Genomic DNA, 19136 nt, shown 5'->3' with positions numbered 1-19136 from the left:
ATTTCAAGCTTGTTTTGTAGGGGAAGTTCCTCTTCCTGGTTCGTCCAAATTTGGACAAACTGGGAAGAGGACGGACCCTGGTTCGTCCAAATCCAAAGGTATTTGGATGTTTTTTGGTGTGTCTTTTTGTTATGAAGACAGTTGGTATCCATTTGCAACCGTCATATGGACATGCACTGCTACGCCGAGACCCCCTGTAACTCAGAGAAGCCACGGAGGACTCTGAAACTTCTCCCAGCCCTTAGCCCACATGAGGGGGAGTACCGTAGATAATAAGTGCAATTTCAATTTTGGGTGAACTATCCCCTTTAAGTAGAATGAGTTGTGTTTGTGTTTAAAAAAGAAAAGAGAAGAATGACTGTCATACATGTAGATATGCTTTTAAGAAACATTTGTGAAAGTGGTCTCTTGTTTGTTTTTTTCCAGAGCTGTATATACTATTTCATCCCACATCTCAAACCTTTTACCTTTTCTCCTCCTGCCGCCGTAACTGAACGAGAAACCCCCCCCCCCCCCCCCCCCCCCCGCTCCCCCCCTGAAGCCCCGAAGCCCCCGAAGCCCCGAAGCCCTGCAGAGTGAGTGTCCGACGTGTTATTCATATTTACATACATAAGAAAGACAAAGAGTTTCTCTGGACAGGGGGAGGCTGCTGGGATGGAGGCACTGTGCCGTGTCTGTGTGTGATTATCATCGGCTGTGAGGGAGGAAGGGGGGAGGAGGGAGGGAGGAGGGAGGAGGAGGAGGGGGGGGGGGGGGAAGGGGGGAGGAGGAGGAGGGAGGAGGTGAGGGGGGGTCGGGGAGCATCTTAGTCTCTCCTTCTCCTTCGTCTCTTTTCGAAAACATTTTTGCACCAGCAGTTCCGGCCTCGGACATAAAAAGCCACTCGGTTTAAGTCCATCTCTTCTTCCTTCCCGCCGTCAGCACATCCCATCATCTCGGGGTCGACTGTGGTGACTGCGTCGCCATGACAACCCCTCCTCCTCCTCCTCCCCCTCCCGACCCCATGCCGGCCAGGACCGACATGGCGACGGCCTCGGCGGCGCGGACGCTCAGCCCGTTGATGGTGGCGGTGGCGGCTGAGCCCGGGCTGGGCGTCGCCGCGGCGACGGCGGGCGGTGACGGCCCGTGTTGGATGACGGCGGCCGGCGAGCCGATGGGTTCGGTGGTGGAGGGTTCATCTCCTCCTCCTCCTCCTCCTGCAGCTACAGACAGAGAGAAACATTCACCCTTAAGAGAGGTGAGCGAGTGAAGAGGAACATTAGATGGATGAGATGACGATGGAACCTCACAGAACAACAACTGATGCAGAGGTGGAGGCGGCGGAAAATTCACTTTCTACATGAACTAGTTCAAAGTTCAGTTCACAAATTTTAAAATGAACTAGTTCAGTTCATAGTTCATAATTCAAAATTTTGAACTATTGCTGCGTTCAAGACAACTCGGAAGTCGGAAAAAAACGAGCTCCGAGTTGTAAAAAATGAATTGAACAGCGTCGAACTCGGAAATTACAGGTCGGAAACTCGGGTATCATATCAGAGCTCCGACTTTCCGACTTGACGTCACGACAACATCAAAACATGGCGGCCCTCGTCTTAAACGATTAGAATTTAGACATTTTAAGTTGTTTGTTGAGGTTTGGATGCAGATTTTTTGTGTATTATTGCAGTAGCTGGCGGGTTCGAACCCAGAACCCTCTTGCTGTGAGGCGACAGTGCTAACCACTGCACCACTGTGCTGGGGCCCTTCTGTGTGGAGTTTGCATGTTCTCCCCGTGCATGCGTGGGTTCTCTCCGGGTACTCCGGCTTCCTCCCACAGTCCAAAGACATGCAGGTTAGGTTAATTGGCGACTCTAAATTGCCCATAGGTGTGAATGGGAGTGTGAATGGTTGTCTGTCTATATATATGTCAGCCCTGCGATAGACTGGCAACCTGTCCTGGGTGAACCCCGCCTCTCGTCAGCTGAGATAGGCTCCAGCTCACCCGTGACCCTAGTACAGGATAAGCGGTATAGAAAATGAATGAATGAATGAATTGCAGTAGCCTATATGAAATGCGTTTATATTAAGCTGTGATTGTTGTATGGTGTGAAATTGTGGTTCCTCGTATATCTCCTCGTATATCTCCTCCAAACTAAACATAATTTACTGCTGCATTTATTGCATTTATTTTTCGTATTCAGCGATGAGCCACAAGATGCCAAACTTCCTTCAGGTATCCATGTTTTTTTTTCTTCCGAGTTCCTGCAGCGTGAACGCAATGATGTCGGAAGACGGAAATTTCCGAGTTGGGAATTCCGGTGGTGTTATATTCTATGTAATTAAATTTGTATGTTTCATCAAAAAAATAATAATAATAATAATAACGTGATTATTTCTCTGACAATAATCGTGTAGGAAAAGAAAACCCAGAATCGTGACATCCTCCAGCGGAGAGTCTGTGGTGTTTTACCTAAGAAAGCTGCCTTCTTCTGCATGACAGTGACGGGACAGTCTTTATGGGCCAGGAGGAGCTGCTTCAGCTGGGCCACCTCGTTCCTCAGCAGGCCGACTTCATTCTGATGCAACACACACACACACACACACACACACATCATTCCCAACATGCCCCTGCTCACCACATCATCAAAGAGACGACGGCGCTGTGCTCAGGTATAACAGGGTTTATACAGGAATCTTGAAGTTCATTTTAATACCTTTTTAAGACTTTTTCAAGACCTTCTCAATATTTTTTAATACCTCACTGCCACTTCAAGCTGTGACCATTTACATCAGTGACACTTAGTTTGTGATAAAGACTATAGACCAGTGTTTCTCAACTGGTGGGTCGGGACCTAAAAGTGGGTCTAGACCCGTTCTGGATGGGTCGCGGACAGCTGGTCAAAAAAGTAAATAATATTTAGTGCACATCTGATGTTGGACATGTCTTTTATTTTGAAAAATAACTTATTTTGAAAGGCACACGAGTCACGTGAACACATGCAGTTGTAATGCTCCTCCTCACTTTCTTATTATTTGCTCTGAATGCAAAGATATCAGTTTCTTATTAATGTGGCCTGAATGCAGTGAATCTTGTTTTTGTGGGTCTTTATTTTGTGCAATTTGATATTGATTCACTTTTGTGAACATGCTCTGAATGCAGAGATGCATTACAAGTCAAATATATCGTTTTGTTGGTCTCCATTTTGTGCAGTTTGATATTTTTTTATTCACTTCCGTACATGCAGTTGTCATGGTAACTCCTCAGTTTCATTCATGTGCTCTGAAATGCACTTTGCTCAATAAAGACCAAAATTAGTTTTTAAAGGCTTTAAAAAAAATAATCTTGGTTTGAATTCTATAAAAGTGGGTCGTGACTTAATGACCATGGGACAATGTGGAGCCCAGAGTGAGACTAGTTGAGAACCCCTGATATAGACCACTATGATACAACAGAATTCAAAATAGGCTGGGGGCGCTCTCAGAGACAATTTACGAACGCACCCACAATAGCCTTGTTTTTTATTTACCGGTTCATCTTTGTTTTTTAATAAAACGAATAAATTCACACACTTTCACAATGTTTTTTTTAGGACTCAAACTCTTGGACAGCTAATTCAGAAAAATACCTTCAAAATGTAAGACTTTATGAAGTCATGAAAAGACTTTGTAATACTTTTTAAGGGTCTTAATTTTCCCACAATTGATTTATCACCTTTTAATACTTTTCAAGACCCCGCGGATACCCTGTATAAATATTTGATGGCGGCGTGGACACTGAGACAGACTCACTGAGAGCGAGACATTCATGTTGGCCAGGTCCTCGGCCTTCTTCTCCAGAGAGTTCACCCACAGCTTCCGTTTCTGCCGGCAGCGCGACGCCGCCGCCCGGTTCCTCTCCAGGAAACGCTGCCTCCTCTCGTCCGGGTCCATCTCCGAGGCTCGCCGCCGCCGGCCGCCCGTCGGCTGAGCCGGGGACACCTGAGGAAGAGGAGGAGGAGGAGGAGAATGTGGACACAACTATGTAATAATGTTCATGTATTGAATTACAGAAACGTTTCATCACAGGGAGGAAGATATTTGCACAAACATGAGAACTAACTATGTAATTCCGTTTGTAGTAAATATCATAAAGTGTTATCTATCTATAAAGTGATATTTTGGTTTTTTTTATGTCATTCTTCTTGCAGACACCAATATAATGTCATGAAATCGGTAGACATCACATTAGCACATTCACAACTCGACAGAATAACATTTTCTGTGTGTGAAAACTGCACCTGTAACAGACTAAACAACAACTCAGGTGCTTCAGAAAATATGCAAATAATTATGCGAGATTATAAATGACTAAACCTATGTTGTCTTAAAGGTCCAGTGTGTAAAATAGGTGGGGAAACCGTGACATCCAGCGTTCAGATTCTAGACTGCAGCGCTCGCTCACGGTTACCCCTCCCGTCGACGGTGGCCTCTGAGGACAAACAAACGTGTTAACCACGACTGGGAGTATTTCAGCAGCATGGAGCGATGAGGTGAAGATCTAAACCATTTTACCATATGTCTGCGGTTTCCTCCTCCTTTTTGTTCACAAAACTTGCTAAACGTGCTCTCCGTTCGGGCTGCCATAACCAACATGGCGGCGCAAGATGGCGACACTCTCTAAAGCAAGACCCTTGTTATATGCAAATAAAAAGGAAGAATTAACGAATTAAAGAGACCCAGAGGAGTTTGCTTTTGGTTATAAAAGAGTCTCATATTAATGTGGATGAATCTATGTTACCCACACCACACTTGTTAACGGGTCCATTTTTGATAAATATATCGTTTTGTCTTATAGTTATTTTCATATTATTATTTAGTGGTCAACAGTGGTCAGCATTTTCCTAGTTTCGGTTTCCCGGACGCTGCCCGGCGGGTCATGGGAATAACACCGTCGGATCGCTAGTTGGCATCGTTTATGGGCGGAACTACGACGGCATCTGATCGTCTTCCAACCTCCAACTTTCATTCTTGATCAACGAAAACATTCTTGGCAAATGTTTTCGCTTTCGTCCGTCTTGCGCCGGTCCAAGAATTTCACCGTGTGCGCGGAGGCTCATGGGAAATGTGGTGTGAAAACGCTTTCCGAAACTCATTGTAGTCACTTTAAACTAATTTTATTTTATAGCGAAAAGACGAGATGCAGAGCTACTTGGAGCTAACGTCTGGAGAGCTGGGACTATTTTTTCACAGTGAGGCTATTTTATTGGATAATATGTATTTCTGGTTGAATAAAACTACATGAAATTGATTGCGTATCCCTCTTTCATATTGCCTTTATTGGTAACCGTTTTATAAAAGCAATATATCACGACAGGCCGTGGTCTATGCTCATTATACCACTCCAAGGGGGAACAACGCCCCTTAGCCGTAGTATATTCAGATTTTTTTACGCACTGGACTTTTAAAGAATGATCTAAAAATAAAAAGTCCCATGCTCTGTTGGTATTTAGGTGTTTGGTTTCTATCTGAGCCGATACAGAATGCATGCTACCTGTGGTTGAGCAGGTGACGGTGCATCTGAGTTTTGAGTGGGCTGTTGGCTCTGTTCCTGCCGCTGTGGGACGGCAGGAGAGGGTCCTGCCCCCCCACCAGCCCCATCGTGGGCTGCTGCAGCCTGATGACTTAGAGCTGCCTTGAGCCGCTACAGAAACACACGCAACACCCCACGTGAGGCAATTAATGTGAAGCTCAGGTGTCTATTGTTTCTCTTGTGGTAGTTTCTTGTATAATCGCATTAAATATAGAAACATAATTCAAGTGTGATAAGTTATATGTGCCAAATATTAGGGCTGGGTTAAAAAAAAAAAAAAAAAGATTTTCCGATTCATATCGATCTTCATTTATTTAAAAGATCTGATATCGATTCATAAAATCCTTCGATTGATATTTTAATGTATGCGACTTCCTGTTTCCTCTGTTTGATCTGCACAATTATCACCCACAACTGCACTGAAGAGTTGCACTGTTTACTTCGGTAGTGAGTCATGTTAAATAAATGTGCAGTGATGTAACTGCTTTTGGGTCGATTCTGTATGTAAACATTGATATTTTTGATAATGCACCAGATTAGAGAGGTTCCATCTTCTGTGAAAATCTCTTTCATAACCGAGCAAAATTGGTATTAAAACGGAAATATCTCTAAATGAGCCAAGTCAGCCAATATATATATAAGATACCAAAGGCAAATTTCCACTGTGTTTTTAAACCATTGGACAATAAAGTCTTTTTATCTTATCTTATCTTATGGAATCGAATCGGAAATCAAATCCAAATGGGACCTTGTGAATTGATCCAGTAAATCAGATTCATAAAATCCTTCCATTGATCTTTTAATGTATGCAACTTCCTGTTTCCTCCGTTTGATCTGCGCGATCGAGATTATCACCCACAACTGCACTCAAGAGTTGCACTGTTTACTTCTGTAGTGAGTCATGTTAAATAAATGTGCAGTGATGTAACTGCTTTTAGGTCAGTTCTTTATGTAAACATTGATATTTTTGATAATGCACCAAATTAGAGAGTTCCATCTTCTGTGAAAATTCTCTTTCATAACCGAGCAAAATTGGTATTAAAACTGAAATATCTCTAAATGAGCCAAGTCAGCCAATATATATATATATATATATATATAAGATGCCAAAGGCAAATTTCCACTGTGTTTTTAAACCATTGGACAATAAAGTCTTCTTATCTTATCTTATCGAACCGGAAATCGAATCCAATTGAGACCTTGTGAATTGATTCAGTAAATCAGATTCATAAAATCCTTCAATTGATCTTTTAATGTATGCAACTTCCTGTTTCCTCAGTTTGATCTGCACGATTATCACCCACAACTGCACTGAAGAGTTGCACTGTTTACTTGCAGTGATGTAACTGCTTTTAGGTCAGTTCTTTATGTAAACATTGATATTTTTGATAATGCACCAGATTAGAGAGGTTCCATCTTCTGTGAAAATCTCTTTCATAACCAAGCAAAATTGGTATTAAAACCGAAATATCTCTAAATGAGCCGATATCGAATCGAATCGAATCGGAAATCGAATCGGAAATCGAATCGGAAATCGAATCGGAAATCGAATCGGAAATCGAATCCAATCGGGACCTTGTGAATTGATGCAGTGAATCAGATACCCAGCCCTACGACATGCTGTTATTCAGGGCCACCAAACACAAACACAACAGCGAGCAGAGCGATCCGATGGTCTCACCATCTTGGTGTCAGAGTGCATGCTGTAGCCCGAGGGCGAGGACGAGCCGCTGCTGCCGCCGCCGCCCACCGGAGGTCCTGGTATCCCAGGGATGTTAGGCACTGCGTTCACCGTCCTCGCCAGCTTCAGGGCCCAACAAACAGTCACACAGAGAGAGAGTAGAGAGTTAGAGATACGGTGAAGTACAGAAACATCATCAGGATCATTCGTTTTAAAGGGATAGTTCACCCAAAATTGAAATTTCACTCATTATCTCCTCCCCCTCATGTGGACTAAGGGCTGGGAGAAGTTTCAGAGTCCTCCGTGGCTTCTCTGAGTTACAGGGGGTCTCGGCGTAGCAGTGCATGTCCATATAACGGTTGCAAATGGATACCAACTGTCTTCGTAACAAAAAGACACACCAAAAAACATCCAAATACCTCCATGCTGCTTGTATGTAATGTCCGTCTTGTATTGAAGCCTCAACATGAGAAATTGTGCCGAAAAAAATTAAGTAAGTCTATGTTTTAAGCTTGTTTGTAGCGCGATTTGACGCTGGCGGAAATCGCGCGACATTTGGACGGACCAGGAAGAGGAGCTTCCACTACAAAACAAGCTTATAATATAGACTTATTTAATTTTTTTCGGGACAATTTCGCATTTCGGGGCTTCAATTCAAGCTGGACATTACATACGAGCAGCATGGAGGTATTTGGATGTTTTTTGGTGTGTCTTTTTGTTACGAAGACAGTTGGTATCCATTTGCAACCGTTATATGGACATGTACTGCTACGCCGAGACCCCCTGTAACTCAGAGAAGCCACGGAGGACTCTGAAACTTCTCCCAGCCCTTAGTCCACATGAGGGGGAGGAGATAATGAGTGCAATTTCAATTTTGGGTGAACTATCGCTTTAATTTAGAGACTTTTGAAAAACGACTTACAGATATAACCGAGGTCATCTGCACTGGACTGGGCAGCAGAGGGACATTATGCCCGTTAGGGAAGTGCCTCACCAGTGGAAACGCACCTGTTGGGGAACTGTTGACAAAGACAAACACACGTGTAAACTGACTTAAAGCAACGCTTTGCAGTCTCTCCACTTTAAAATACTGTTTCTAAACTCAAACTCTAAACTGGTAGAAAAAAGGGTAACTAGGATGAATCGTGTTCTACAAAACCGGTGCAATATTTAGTCTGTCCGTGTTCAGAAACTTCAGTGTTGCTTTAATTCAGACTGAAGACACATATGGCGCTTTTCCACTACACAGTCACGGCACGGTACGGCTCGGTTTAGATGCTTTTCCATCACAGCTGAGTTATTCATAGTTCCTCCACAGCGGGGGCGGGGCCGTCATATCACGGCGGTAAGGCAAGGCAATTTTATTTGTACATGTATAGCCCGTTTTTACCACCAGTTTGTCTCAAAGGGCTTTACATGGCATCACAACAACATCCTCTGTCCTTAGACCCTCACATCCACTGAGGAAAAACTCCATGGAAAACCCTTTTAACAGGGAAAACCAGGAGAAAGCTCAGGGTGAGCAACAGAGGAGGGATCCCTCACCCAGATGTTGTTACAGACAAGAAAACAGTTTATAACAGAGAATGTGGGAGACATGGAAATGTTAACAAGAGGTGATGAAGCCACGGCGTCATCTCTCTCTCTTTTTTCGATCCTTTCATCAGCTCCAAACTCACTCGTCTGCACTTCGATTACAGACCGCAGCGTGGTTTTCTACACTGCAGTCATTTAACTCACATGAAATAATAACAGTTTCAGTCCAGATCAGTGGGCGCTGTTGTCAGTGTGTTTTTAAATTTTGCGGGTTTGATTCTCGTGTCGGAAGTCACGCTCGCGACTCTTCCAGCAGTGATGACGCTCTGGCCAATCAGTGGAAGGCAGTCGACTGATGTCACGTTTAGTATCGCTTCAGCTCGCTTGGAACCAGGGCTTAGGCGTTACCAAAATAGTACCAGATACTAGCTAGTTGAAAAGCAAAAAAACAGAGTAGAGCCGTGCCGTACCGCGCTTAGTGAAAAAGCACCAATTGATAGACTTATATTTTCAGATGAACACAGGAGCCTCTCTCCAATGCCACATGCTACAAGGCTCACACATCTTAGATTGATGCTAGTTCAGACAATCCTGTGATAAACATCTGAGTGACACTCTTCACTTTTACTTTCACAACGCAGTTTCCATCTGGACGAAACATTAAAAAACGTTTGTGAATTCACTGGACCCCCGTATCCGTGTGGACGGACTCTTCAGCTGCTGATGACCCAGGCAGGTACGGTAATCGTACAGAAATACCAATCACAACAGGAACACGCTGCAGTTTTTACCCTAGCTGTCTGTTGGAGGGTGGAGCTTGCGTGATGACAGACGTTGGAGATGGCAGAGTCGGGTGTAGCGGCTCGTTACTCAGATGAAGGGGAAGAGAACCTGGACGCACGATGGTTGGAGTCGGAGTAGAGCTGGGTTTTGTGATAACCTCCTGCTGACAGATTAAAAAATATATATATTTTAACATTCATTTTCCAAAAGATCAGTAATCTTCTTTTCCATTCATGTGTGCAGCAGTATGTGGCCACGCCTCATACCTTGCCTCTCACCCTGTCACTGCTGATGTCTGACATGCTGGAGGAGGAATCTGGACTCCCGGGAGGGGAAGAGTCCACTTGTAAAGGCCCCTCGTCCTCATCTTTCGCTTCCGACGGTGTTTGTAAAGGTGCAGCCTGAGCGACAGAGAGAGATCAGATCAATCAGCTGTTTGTTCATCTTATATCTATAGGACGAATCTACTAGTTCCGGGTAGAAAACCAGCATTCGAACAATAGTGACGGACGAGAGTTTCGCTACATATATCTAATTTTTCATGTCACTATATCACCGTTTAGACTAATCTGATGTTTGTAAAGTTTATAAAACCAATGACTGGACAAACATTACTATTTACGTGTGCACATTTTTGTAATTAGTCATGGTTATCATAGATTAGCAGGGCTAACGGTTAGCTACCTGTTTAACTTTAATAACTCAGTGACTCAATAAACGCTCCATGAAAAAATATTTTCTCCAGCGGATATCTGAGTTCCAACATGACTGAGCTAACTGGAGTAGTTTCATGTCGTGTCCCACAACGGGAGGGTTTTAACAGCTGACGTCCTGCTGTTAGCTTAGCTACCGTTAGCTTAGCTACCGTTAGCTGTCCCTGTCAGCTGAGCCACTGATGCTTTCTAGACACTGTGATTCCCCCCAAACTGAATAAATACAACACATAGCAACACAAAACACACACACAGAAATAGTAATGTTTCTTCAATCATTTCAGATTTGTCTAAACGGTGATAGGGAGTGAAAAAAATGATATATATATATAGCTAAACTCTCGTTCGTTACTATTGATCTCATTCAAATTACGTGCTGGTTTTCTACCCGGAAGTAGAATGTAAACAACAAGGAGATTCGGTCTATAAAGGAAAATGTTGCATCATTCATTCATTCATTCACTTCATTCATTCGTCGTGTACATTTATCATTGATCTCCCTGGATGTTTTGTTCTCTGATCATCGTCATGTGCTTTGCAAAACTCCTGTTCAAAGGAACTGGCCAGCTCGTTAAAGAGCCCGACCTCCTCGCAGTTCTTCAGGAAACGTGTGGGCGTGGGGGTCTGGTCTGTAAAGTAGAAAGGGCAAAAAACAAAACAACATAAAAAGAGTGCGTATACTGTGTTAGTTAAGAGGTTCAGAGGACGGGTGCTATCAGACAGCAACATACACGACTCTACATGATTGTGTCATTACTAGAGCTGCAACAATTATTCGATTAATCAAACAATTAGCGATAATTTAATTAATCGTCAACTATTTTTATAATCTAATAATCAGTTTGAGAAAAAAAAGTCCAGATTCTCTGATTTCAGCTTCTTAAATGTGAATATTCCTGGTTTCTTTGTTCCTTTATGAGAATAAACTGAGTCTCTCTTTGGTTTGTGGACAAAACAAGACATTTGAGGACGATGTCGTCTGGTGGATTTAGAAACACTGATTGACATTTTTTAACATTTTATTCACCAAACAACTAATTGATTCATCGTTTAAAGCAGAAGTAAGCAATATTTTTGTGTTAATATAAGTCTTAAATAGTTGTATCTTCCGACAGCAATCACTTCTATAGAGTGTTTGGTCTGAAACACGGGTCTGTCAGTCACTCTGCTCTGCTCTGAGCCCAGGAGAAAACTTTCCTTGTATCCTACAACCTTTATCCAATGAGAAGAGAGAACGGCATAAAGGGGCGGTCCTCTCTGTGTGTGCAGCCAAGGGATGCGCCTGAATGTGGTGACGTAGGGACGAGGACCAATAGATCCATGACGAGGGCGGGGGCTGCTAACTCCATCGGCTGACAAGACGTTATGGTGCGTTCAAGGCAACCCGTAACTCGTGTTTTTCCGTCCTGTGAAGTCGTACCAGTTCGATCTGGTACGAGTACACGGGTCAGAAGTTACGAGTGGCCGTTATAGTGACTTTCACAGGTAAAACAGGTCGGAAAAACACGAGTGGGTTGCCTGGAACGCTACAAAGTCGTAAGTCGTGACTTGAAGCTGTAATTTACGGTTTCAAAAGCCTGCCTGGAACGCAGCATTAGCCAAAACGACCGGATCGCTTACTTCTGCTTTAAACAATCAACAGATTAATCGATAATGAAAATAATGGTTAGCTAGCTGCAGACTTAGTCGTTACCCACCTGCAATGATAACAGAGTCTGTTCTGGCAGGACCAAACTTTAATGTCATCTCATGTTTGTGTTTGTGGACTGACAGGTGGTCTTCATTGGTGAATCTCTGCAAACATGAGCACAGCAAATAGGAAACGTGTGTCATATTATTTAATATATTATTAGAGATGTAAAGTGTGTCATCATTAGTGTGTCTGTTGGCTGTTGTTACATGAATAATATCAACAGCTTCAAGTGCAGAAGGCTCCACAGTGACTGTCCATCGCTTTAACCTTATAGTCCGGTCTAATTAACATGATAATATGAATAAAATCATACCTGCCCACATCCAGGGGCCGTGCATACAAAAGGTCGGTCGTCCCCCATCTCAGATAAATGTTCTGCAAAAAGAGAGCAAACGGTTATCCATCTACCTCAGTCATTGAAGCACACAGGCTAACACAGTCACACACACAGCTAACTCAGTGTATTTATATACTATATAAGACGAGTTGAGACTGAGCTGATGAACGTTTTAAATGTGAAGCTACTTGATTCATCTCTAACGGCTCTAACAGGGCGTTGAAAACGTGTCGATAGGAACAAGTGGCTGACCACAAAATGCTTTCATGTACAGTAACTGTCCTGTGAGTTAGCATAGCTCTACCTGACATGAGTGACATGCACCTGTTGTTGAGAGGCTGCTATCTCTGGGTTCGCAGAATTTAAAGGTGAATTTAAACATGAATGAATGAATGAATGAATGAATGAATGAATGAAGGCTTTATTTCAAACATGTGAGTAATATATAACACATTTAAAGCAGCTTTAGACAATACAACTTTGCATGTTTGAAAAGGAGTAGGAAGAAGCATTAGCGTATTTAGTCCTGCCCCTTCTCCACTTCGTGCTTTAGTACTTGTTTAGCCGACTTCCTGTGTGTCCTGTTTAGTTGCTTGTATCGACAATCCTAAATAAAAAGAATAATTTACAGATAGGTATATAAACAAAATGTGAGAACCCTAGTGTTTGTACCGCTGTTTGAACATGGTTGCTCATGGTTGGACGTTGCCTGAGCTGCCGTGTTAGTCTGTCCCACAATTTCACTCCAAATACAGAAATACAAAAGCTTTTCAAACTGATGTTTTCCCCACAGATAGATTATATTCCCCCTCTCTCTCTGAAAAAAAAATGTGTCCAAATCCATGTTTGGACATTTACTGGGAGTTTATTTGCGCCGTTTGAAAAATGAACCAGATGAGTGAGTTTCAATATTGTTTATTTTAAGAATGAAGGATTTGTGTGTTCTCTGTAACCAGTGTTATGAATTATCCTAATAACTCTTTTTTCTTTTCTTTTTTTTTTTACCAGTATTGGTGTGGGCTAATTTGTTATAGTGGGAATAGAGGTTCATACCTGTATCACATAGACTAGTTGGATTTGTTGCAATGGGTATAATGAAAAAATAATGCATTTTTAGTGGGTATACCTGAGTATCACATTGTATTGCCCCAAAATTTATGCACATTAACTCAAATATGGTAGCATCAATGAACTGTAAGCCCACACACAGACACACACGCACACATAGCACCGACTGACAGCTCATCGGGAGGTAAACAGGCCAACAGACAGACAGTCTTCGGCCTCATTCAAGCTTTTTTCCTTTCAGGCTCTATGGAAGATAATCATCAGGGACTAGCATCCACAAACGATGATGAAGAAGCAGAGCTGGGGCAGAGCTACAACATAATCTGCCCTCCTTCCTCTCCTCCTCTTCCTCCTCCTCCTCTTCCCAGTGTCATCAAGTCGCTGGTGGGTTAGCTAGCTAGCCTGGCGGTCACGGTCGAGTTGGTTTCCGCTGTGCTAGTAGCTGCTAGCTCTTAGCTGAGGTGGCTTTTAGGTTACGGACCTCAGGGCAGGTTAAACACCTGAGGAAGTGCCTGTTCTGTGGCTCACTAACTCTGATTTTACGAGAGATCATGGGCCTCAACAAGCTACCAACAAGCTAACACAACCTCACCTCACCGCTGAGCCACGACAAAACTAAAATATTACAAGTTTCCCTTCTCTGACAGCGGTGTCATTATAACGACTCTGGAGGCTAACACACAGCAAACTATAAGTATAAATAAAAGACAGCTGGATACGCTCCGAAAAGTCACATTTTTTTGTTTATCTGCCAGTCACAACACACACACACACTAGCTATGCTAATAATGCTAATGCTAACTGCTAATGTGATGCGAGTTCACGTTATAACAGGGTTAGTTAGCAGCTAACCGTTAGCCCGCTAATGCTAAAGAAGCTACATGCTCGTTAACGGAGCTACGGGTGTTTCATAGACCTACACGCTTTGATATTAGTGACTATATATGTTTTAAAAAATATCAGATTTTGCTTTATTTGATCGGAAAAGCGGAGACTAACTCACCCAGCGGTGAACCAGCCTCTACTAGCCCCCCTCCCTGCTCCGGACAGCGCCGCTGTGCTGCTTCTGCTGCCGCTGCTGCTGCTCCCCGTTGTTGACACTCTGACACTTCCATTAGTCAAATATCGCGAGAACTGCAACTTGGCAGCGTTATTACGTAACACGAACGAGAACATGATGCTGATGTTTTTTCCTTTTTTTTTTTTTTACTCAAATAACATACATGTTGTTCTGTTTGGGCTCCCCTGACCTGAAAATAAACAAGGAAAAAGCCAACATAACTTTTATTATCAACCTTATTATTTTAATGGCAAAATTACATATTCACAAATGTAAGTTCATTAAAAAAAAAACCTTCCTTTACTGCTTTTAACGGTGAGCTCAAGCAATACATAACCTCCATCAAATTTTCAAACAACCAGAAAGCGATTAAGACTATCAATATATGTGAAAACTTGAAAAAATAAGTGTAAACTTATAAATTCCCCTGGCGTATAAATGTGCTTTATAAATTGCATTTTACCATGAAAAACTGTTTTTGTATTGTGAAACAAAGTTTTGAATAAAAAAAATAATAATAATAACATATACATGTGAAACAAAGTTTTGAATAAGAAAAATAACCCCAAAACATATACATTAAAAATAGAAAAAACAATAAAGTGATAATTTCTAAAGCAAAAAGAAAGAAAGAAAGAAAGAAAGAAAGAAAGAAAGAAAGAAAGAAAGAAAGAAAGAAAGAAAGAAACGGGACAGCAAAAACAAAATATAAGATGATGCAATGTAGATAATAATCTCATCAGGTAAATTCCAAACCTTAATACAAAAGGCTAACATTAATTTAAATGAACACCAATATAAATGAATAAATGAACACTTCCATGAGTCAAACATCTTGAGAACTGCAACTTGGCAGCGTTATTACGTAACACGAACGAGAACATGATGCTGATCTTTTTTTTCTTCCTTTTTTCCCCCTCAAATAACATGTACATTAAAAATAGAAGAAACAATAAGTGATCATTTCTAAAGCAAAAAAAAAGAAAGAAAGAAAGAAAGAAAAAAACGGGACATAGCAAAAGGCAAGGCAAGGCAAGGCATCTTTATTTATATAGCGCATTTCATACCAAGGCAACTCAATGTGCTTTACATAAAGACAAAACATTAAAGGAGTATTATCGCAAAATTCGGCCACTAGATGGAGCCAGGCGGAGCTTATCAGATATAAACAAGTGGGCAGCTGTCAGAGAGAGAGAGCAGCCTCGTTTAGTCCCCCCCGCCCCCCCTCCTTGTCCCTCCCCCCTCCTCCTCCCTCACCATGGCTGAATGAACGTGCAATCGCGGGAAAAAGAAAACTCGCTAGTGGAAGCGGCAGCTCTACGTCGCGCACAACCACAACAACGACAACAACAACTGAAACGTCCTCCTCCTTAATAACGCTGAGAGGACAGCTGAAGAAAGACACAGGGACGTGGAGACAAAGTGTTCTACCAGCGATTCAGTGACTGTGAGCACCCTAACACTGCTACATTACTTACTGTTGCATATTTGTCCGGTTCGGAGGTCGGATTTGCGAGTTCCGAGTGCATTTTAACGCAGCAAGCGCCGGGCCGGCTTGGATCATAACAAAGACAAATGCTGCATTTGCCCCACGGACACTACACTGTTGGCGATTTTTTTTGTAAATTTAGTTATGGCTCCCCCCGACCCATCTTTTGCATATGTCAGCTTATTTTATGCTATTACTGCTGTATTTGCGATAATGCTCCTTTAAAAAAAGAAGCATAAGACAGAATAAAAACTAACAAAACACTAAAAACAGAGTTAAAAGCAAGAGCAAATAAAAGTAAAATAAAAGAAAAGAGATAAAGTTGTAAGTTCTCAGCTATAAGCACGTGAAAAGAGAAATGTTTTTAACCTGGATTTAAAGGTGCTTACAGTTGGGGCTGATTTCAGTTCTGCTGGTAGTTTGTTCCACTTGTGAAACAAAATATAAGATGCAATGTAGATAATAATCTCACCAGGTAAATTCAAACCCTTAATACAAAAGGCTAACATTAATTTAAATGAACACTAATATAAATGAATAAATGAACACTTCCATGAGTCAAACATCTTGAGAACTGCAACTTGGCAGCGTTATTACGTAACAGGAATGAGAACTTTTGTTACAAGTTTCTTTTATTTATTTGCACATGTTAAAAAAAAACAAAGAGTTCATGTGGAGAAGAAGGGAAACAGCGCTTATTTATGGAGTGACCCCACCATGGTATTACCACCAGTTACTTATGTAGAGAAAACAGTTTCAAATAAATAACGATAATAAATATATACAAGAAAAATAAAGGGAGAAAAAAAGAGAGTACAGAAATGTCAGGCAAAAACATAGTCCAACAGTTACAGTTTTTAACAACTCAATAAAGGGACAGGTGCATATGAGAAAAACACATACGTATGTGTAAAATGTATTTATAAAATAAATAAAGGCTAGGGCTTCTTTTGTTAATCATATTTATTAATAATACGAAACAGTTTAATGGCATCTTTCTTCTTTTTTTGCATATGACTGAGGGCTTTTATGAAATAAAGAAATTCATTATGAAACATGTAAAACCTAGGAGGTGATTTTTAGGAATTTGCACTTGTATGTGTATGTCAAATTTACCCAGGATGGGAATATTTTTGATGAGAAAGTCATCTTCATCTTCCAAATTGTCAGTGACAAGTCCATCATGATAACATAATGTTGACTCTAGATCTTTTTTTTCTTTTGTTATTTAATATAATATTTTATTACGCAAAACATTTTTGGTATTTCATCTCATTGAAAATATTAACATTCAAAATAGAAGACAATAAATCGATACTTATGAAGCCAAAAAGAAAGAAAGAAAAAAGTGACATAGATATGGACAATACATACAATACAAAACCAAAATATAAGACGCAACATAGATAATGAAATAAAACTAAACACATTTTATTCAGCAAGATCATCCTTAGTTAAATTCCAGTTCCTATTACTAATATCTGAAATAAAAATCTAACATTAACTTTATGAATGAACTACAACGTGGCCATGTGACTTAAATATTATATCGATAAGAGATAGATTTTATCTGATTAAAAATGTGTGTAACGGCATAATTATGACTGTGTTCACACTCACAAATGTTAAGACAGAAATGTTTAAAAATAAATCTTTATTTTTCATACATCAGGCTCAGTAATAAAATATTCAATCGATAAACCAGTGTGTACTTGGCTGAAAATTGCAATCCCGTGTTTGATTGATTGTGACAGTAATAAGCCGGATGCTCATATATATATATATATATATATATATATATATATATATATATATATATATATATATACACATATCTATATATATATCTATATATATATATATATCTATATATATATATATATATATATATATATATATATCTATATATATATATATATATATATATCTATATATATATATATACACATATCTATATATATATCTATATATATATATATATATATATATATATCTATATATATATATATATCTATATATATATCTATATATATATATATATATATATATATATATATATATATATATATATATATATATATATATATATATATATATATATATATATATATATATAAGACTGACATTGCATTGACAAGATAACATAATGAACTGTATCATACTTTACGCACTTAGCAATGGAGAGACAAAGCATGCACATAGTAACACATACACATTTAGCTCCACTCCAGCCAGCTGAGGCTACAATAATCTGAGTTTTTTTTTATTTAATTTTTTTTTTTTTACATTGAAGTGTCATGAACCAACTAACCAGCCTTGATCAGTGTTATTAATAACTCACATGCTCAAATTCTCGCACTCTTTTAAATTTTTTAAAAATTAAACACTGTTAAGGCACTGGAGGTTTGGTTTGAGATAATAATAGTTCCATGTAGTCTTGAAGAAGCAGAAGCACCACACACACTCCCTCACTCTTTCACACTGTCAAGCACAGACAAATACACACACACACACACATTAACAGCTTGACTACTGATTACACACAAAAAGAAAAAAGAACAAAAACAAAATACTGTACATCGCAGTAAATTCCCTAGAAGTGGACGAGTCGAATCACTGATGTAAGGCTATTTATTTACTTACTTATTCCCCCTAAATCGTTAATACTTTGTCACTGTCACTCATCTTTTGTTCATTTCCGTTTACACCAGGCTACTGTGATGGGAATGAAAAACACATTGAGATATAATAAGTTCAGTATTTACTGTATGTGCAATGTCTTTCTACATCTACTGTTAACTTCTTTTAATTATTAAAAGCCTTGAGATCAAAAGGATATAGTGCACTAACTTAACTTCACACCACTGTGAGTATGTTCTGCTCATCGTTATATGAGCTATATGAGCCCCGACTTGTACAGCTCAGCGTCTGACAACAACCACGTTATCTTTTCTTTTCTTAGATTTGTCAACACAACAATTTTACAAATGTTAAAAGAGACACAATGAAACATGAAAAGAGAGAAAAAAAGAAAAGAAAACACATTCAAATTGGATAGAAAAAGAAAGTTGAAGACGGCTTCTACAGCAGAAAAAACAAATACAGTAACAATACAGATCAAAAATAACCCGGTATATACACACACTCAAGAGAGCTAATATATATATTTATATAATAGACATTTACAAAAAAAAAAAAATCAAGCACGAACATGAATTTACGCCAACA

General features: G+C 40.2%; 1 protein-coding gene across 8 annotated transcripts; it reads right to left on the bottom strand.

Annotated features, from left to right (window-relative positions):
* Positions 1-575: 575 nt before the first annotated feature.
* Positions 576-14458, bottom strand: atf7b (activating transcription factor 7b). Of its 8 annotated transcripts, none has more exons than XM_083972388.1 (11): positions 14363-14458; positions 12268-12329; positions 11959-12055; positions 10745-10890; positions 9815-9949; positions 9557-9708; positions 8152-8248; positions 7230-7352; positions 3769-3957; positions 2450-2555; positions 576-1202 (listed from the first exon to the last, which is right to left on the bottom strand). In XM_083972388.1, exons 2-11 carry the CDS (start codon positions 12313-12315, stop codon positions 931-933), a joined length of 1365 nt encoding a protein of 454 aa, XP_083828514.1. In that variant the 5' UTR covers positions 12316-12329; positions 14363-14458; the 3' UTR covers positions 576-930. The 8 variants fall into 8 exon arrangements, with proteins under 8 accessions (XP_083828514.1, XP_083828515.1, XP_083828516.1 ...); XM_083972389.1 differs by having other exon boundaries at positions 576-1193; XM_083972390.1 differs by having other exon boundaries at positions 576-1190.
* Positions 14459-19136: the final 4678 nt, after the last annotated feature.

The sequence above is a fragment of the Trachurus trachurus genome, assembly GCF_905171665.1.
Source record: "Trachurus trachurus genome assembly, chromosome: 5".
In the NCBI taxonomy this organism is placed as follows: domain Eukaryota; kingdom Metazoa; phylum Chordata; class Actinopteri; order Carangiformes; family Carangidae; genus Trachurus; species Trachurus trachurus.
The sequence above is the reverse complement of the archived record's forward strand: the minus strand, read 5'-3'. Positions and strand labels throughout refer to the sequence as shown.

Bases quoted from the DNA above. Each gene is read 5' to 3' on its own strand.
- atf7b (XM_083972388.1), bottom strand. From the start codon at position 12,315: ATGGGGGACGACCGACCTTTTGTATGCACGGCCCCTGGATGTGGGCAG. The intron at 9,709-9,814 runs GTATGAGGCGTG...ATCTGTCAGCAG, and splicing joins GTGACAGGGTGAGAGGCAAG to GAGGTTATCACAAAACCCAG. The intron at 2,556-3,768 runs GTGAGTCTGTCT...GTGTTGCATCAG, and splicing joins ACATGAATGTCTCGCTCTCA to AATGAAGTCGGCCTGCTGAG.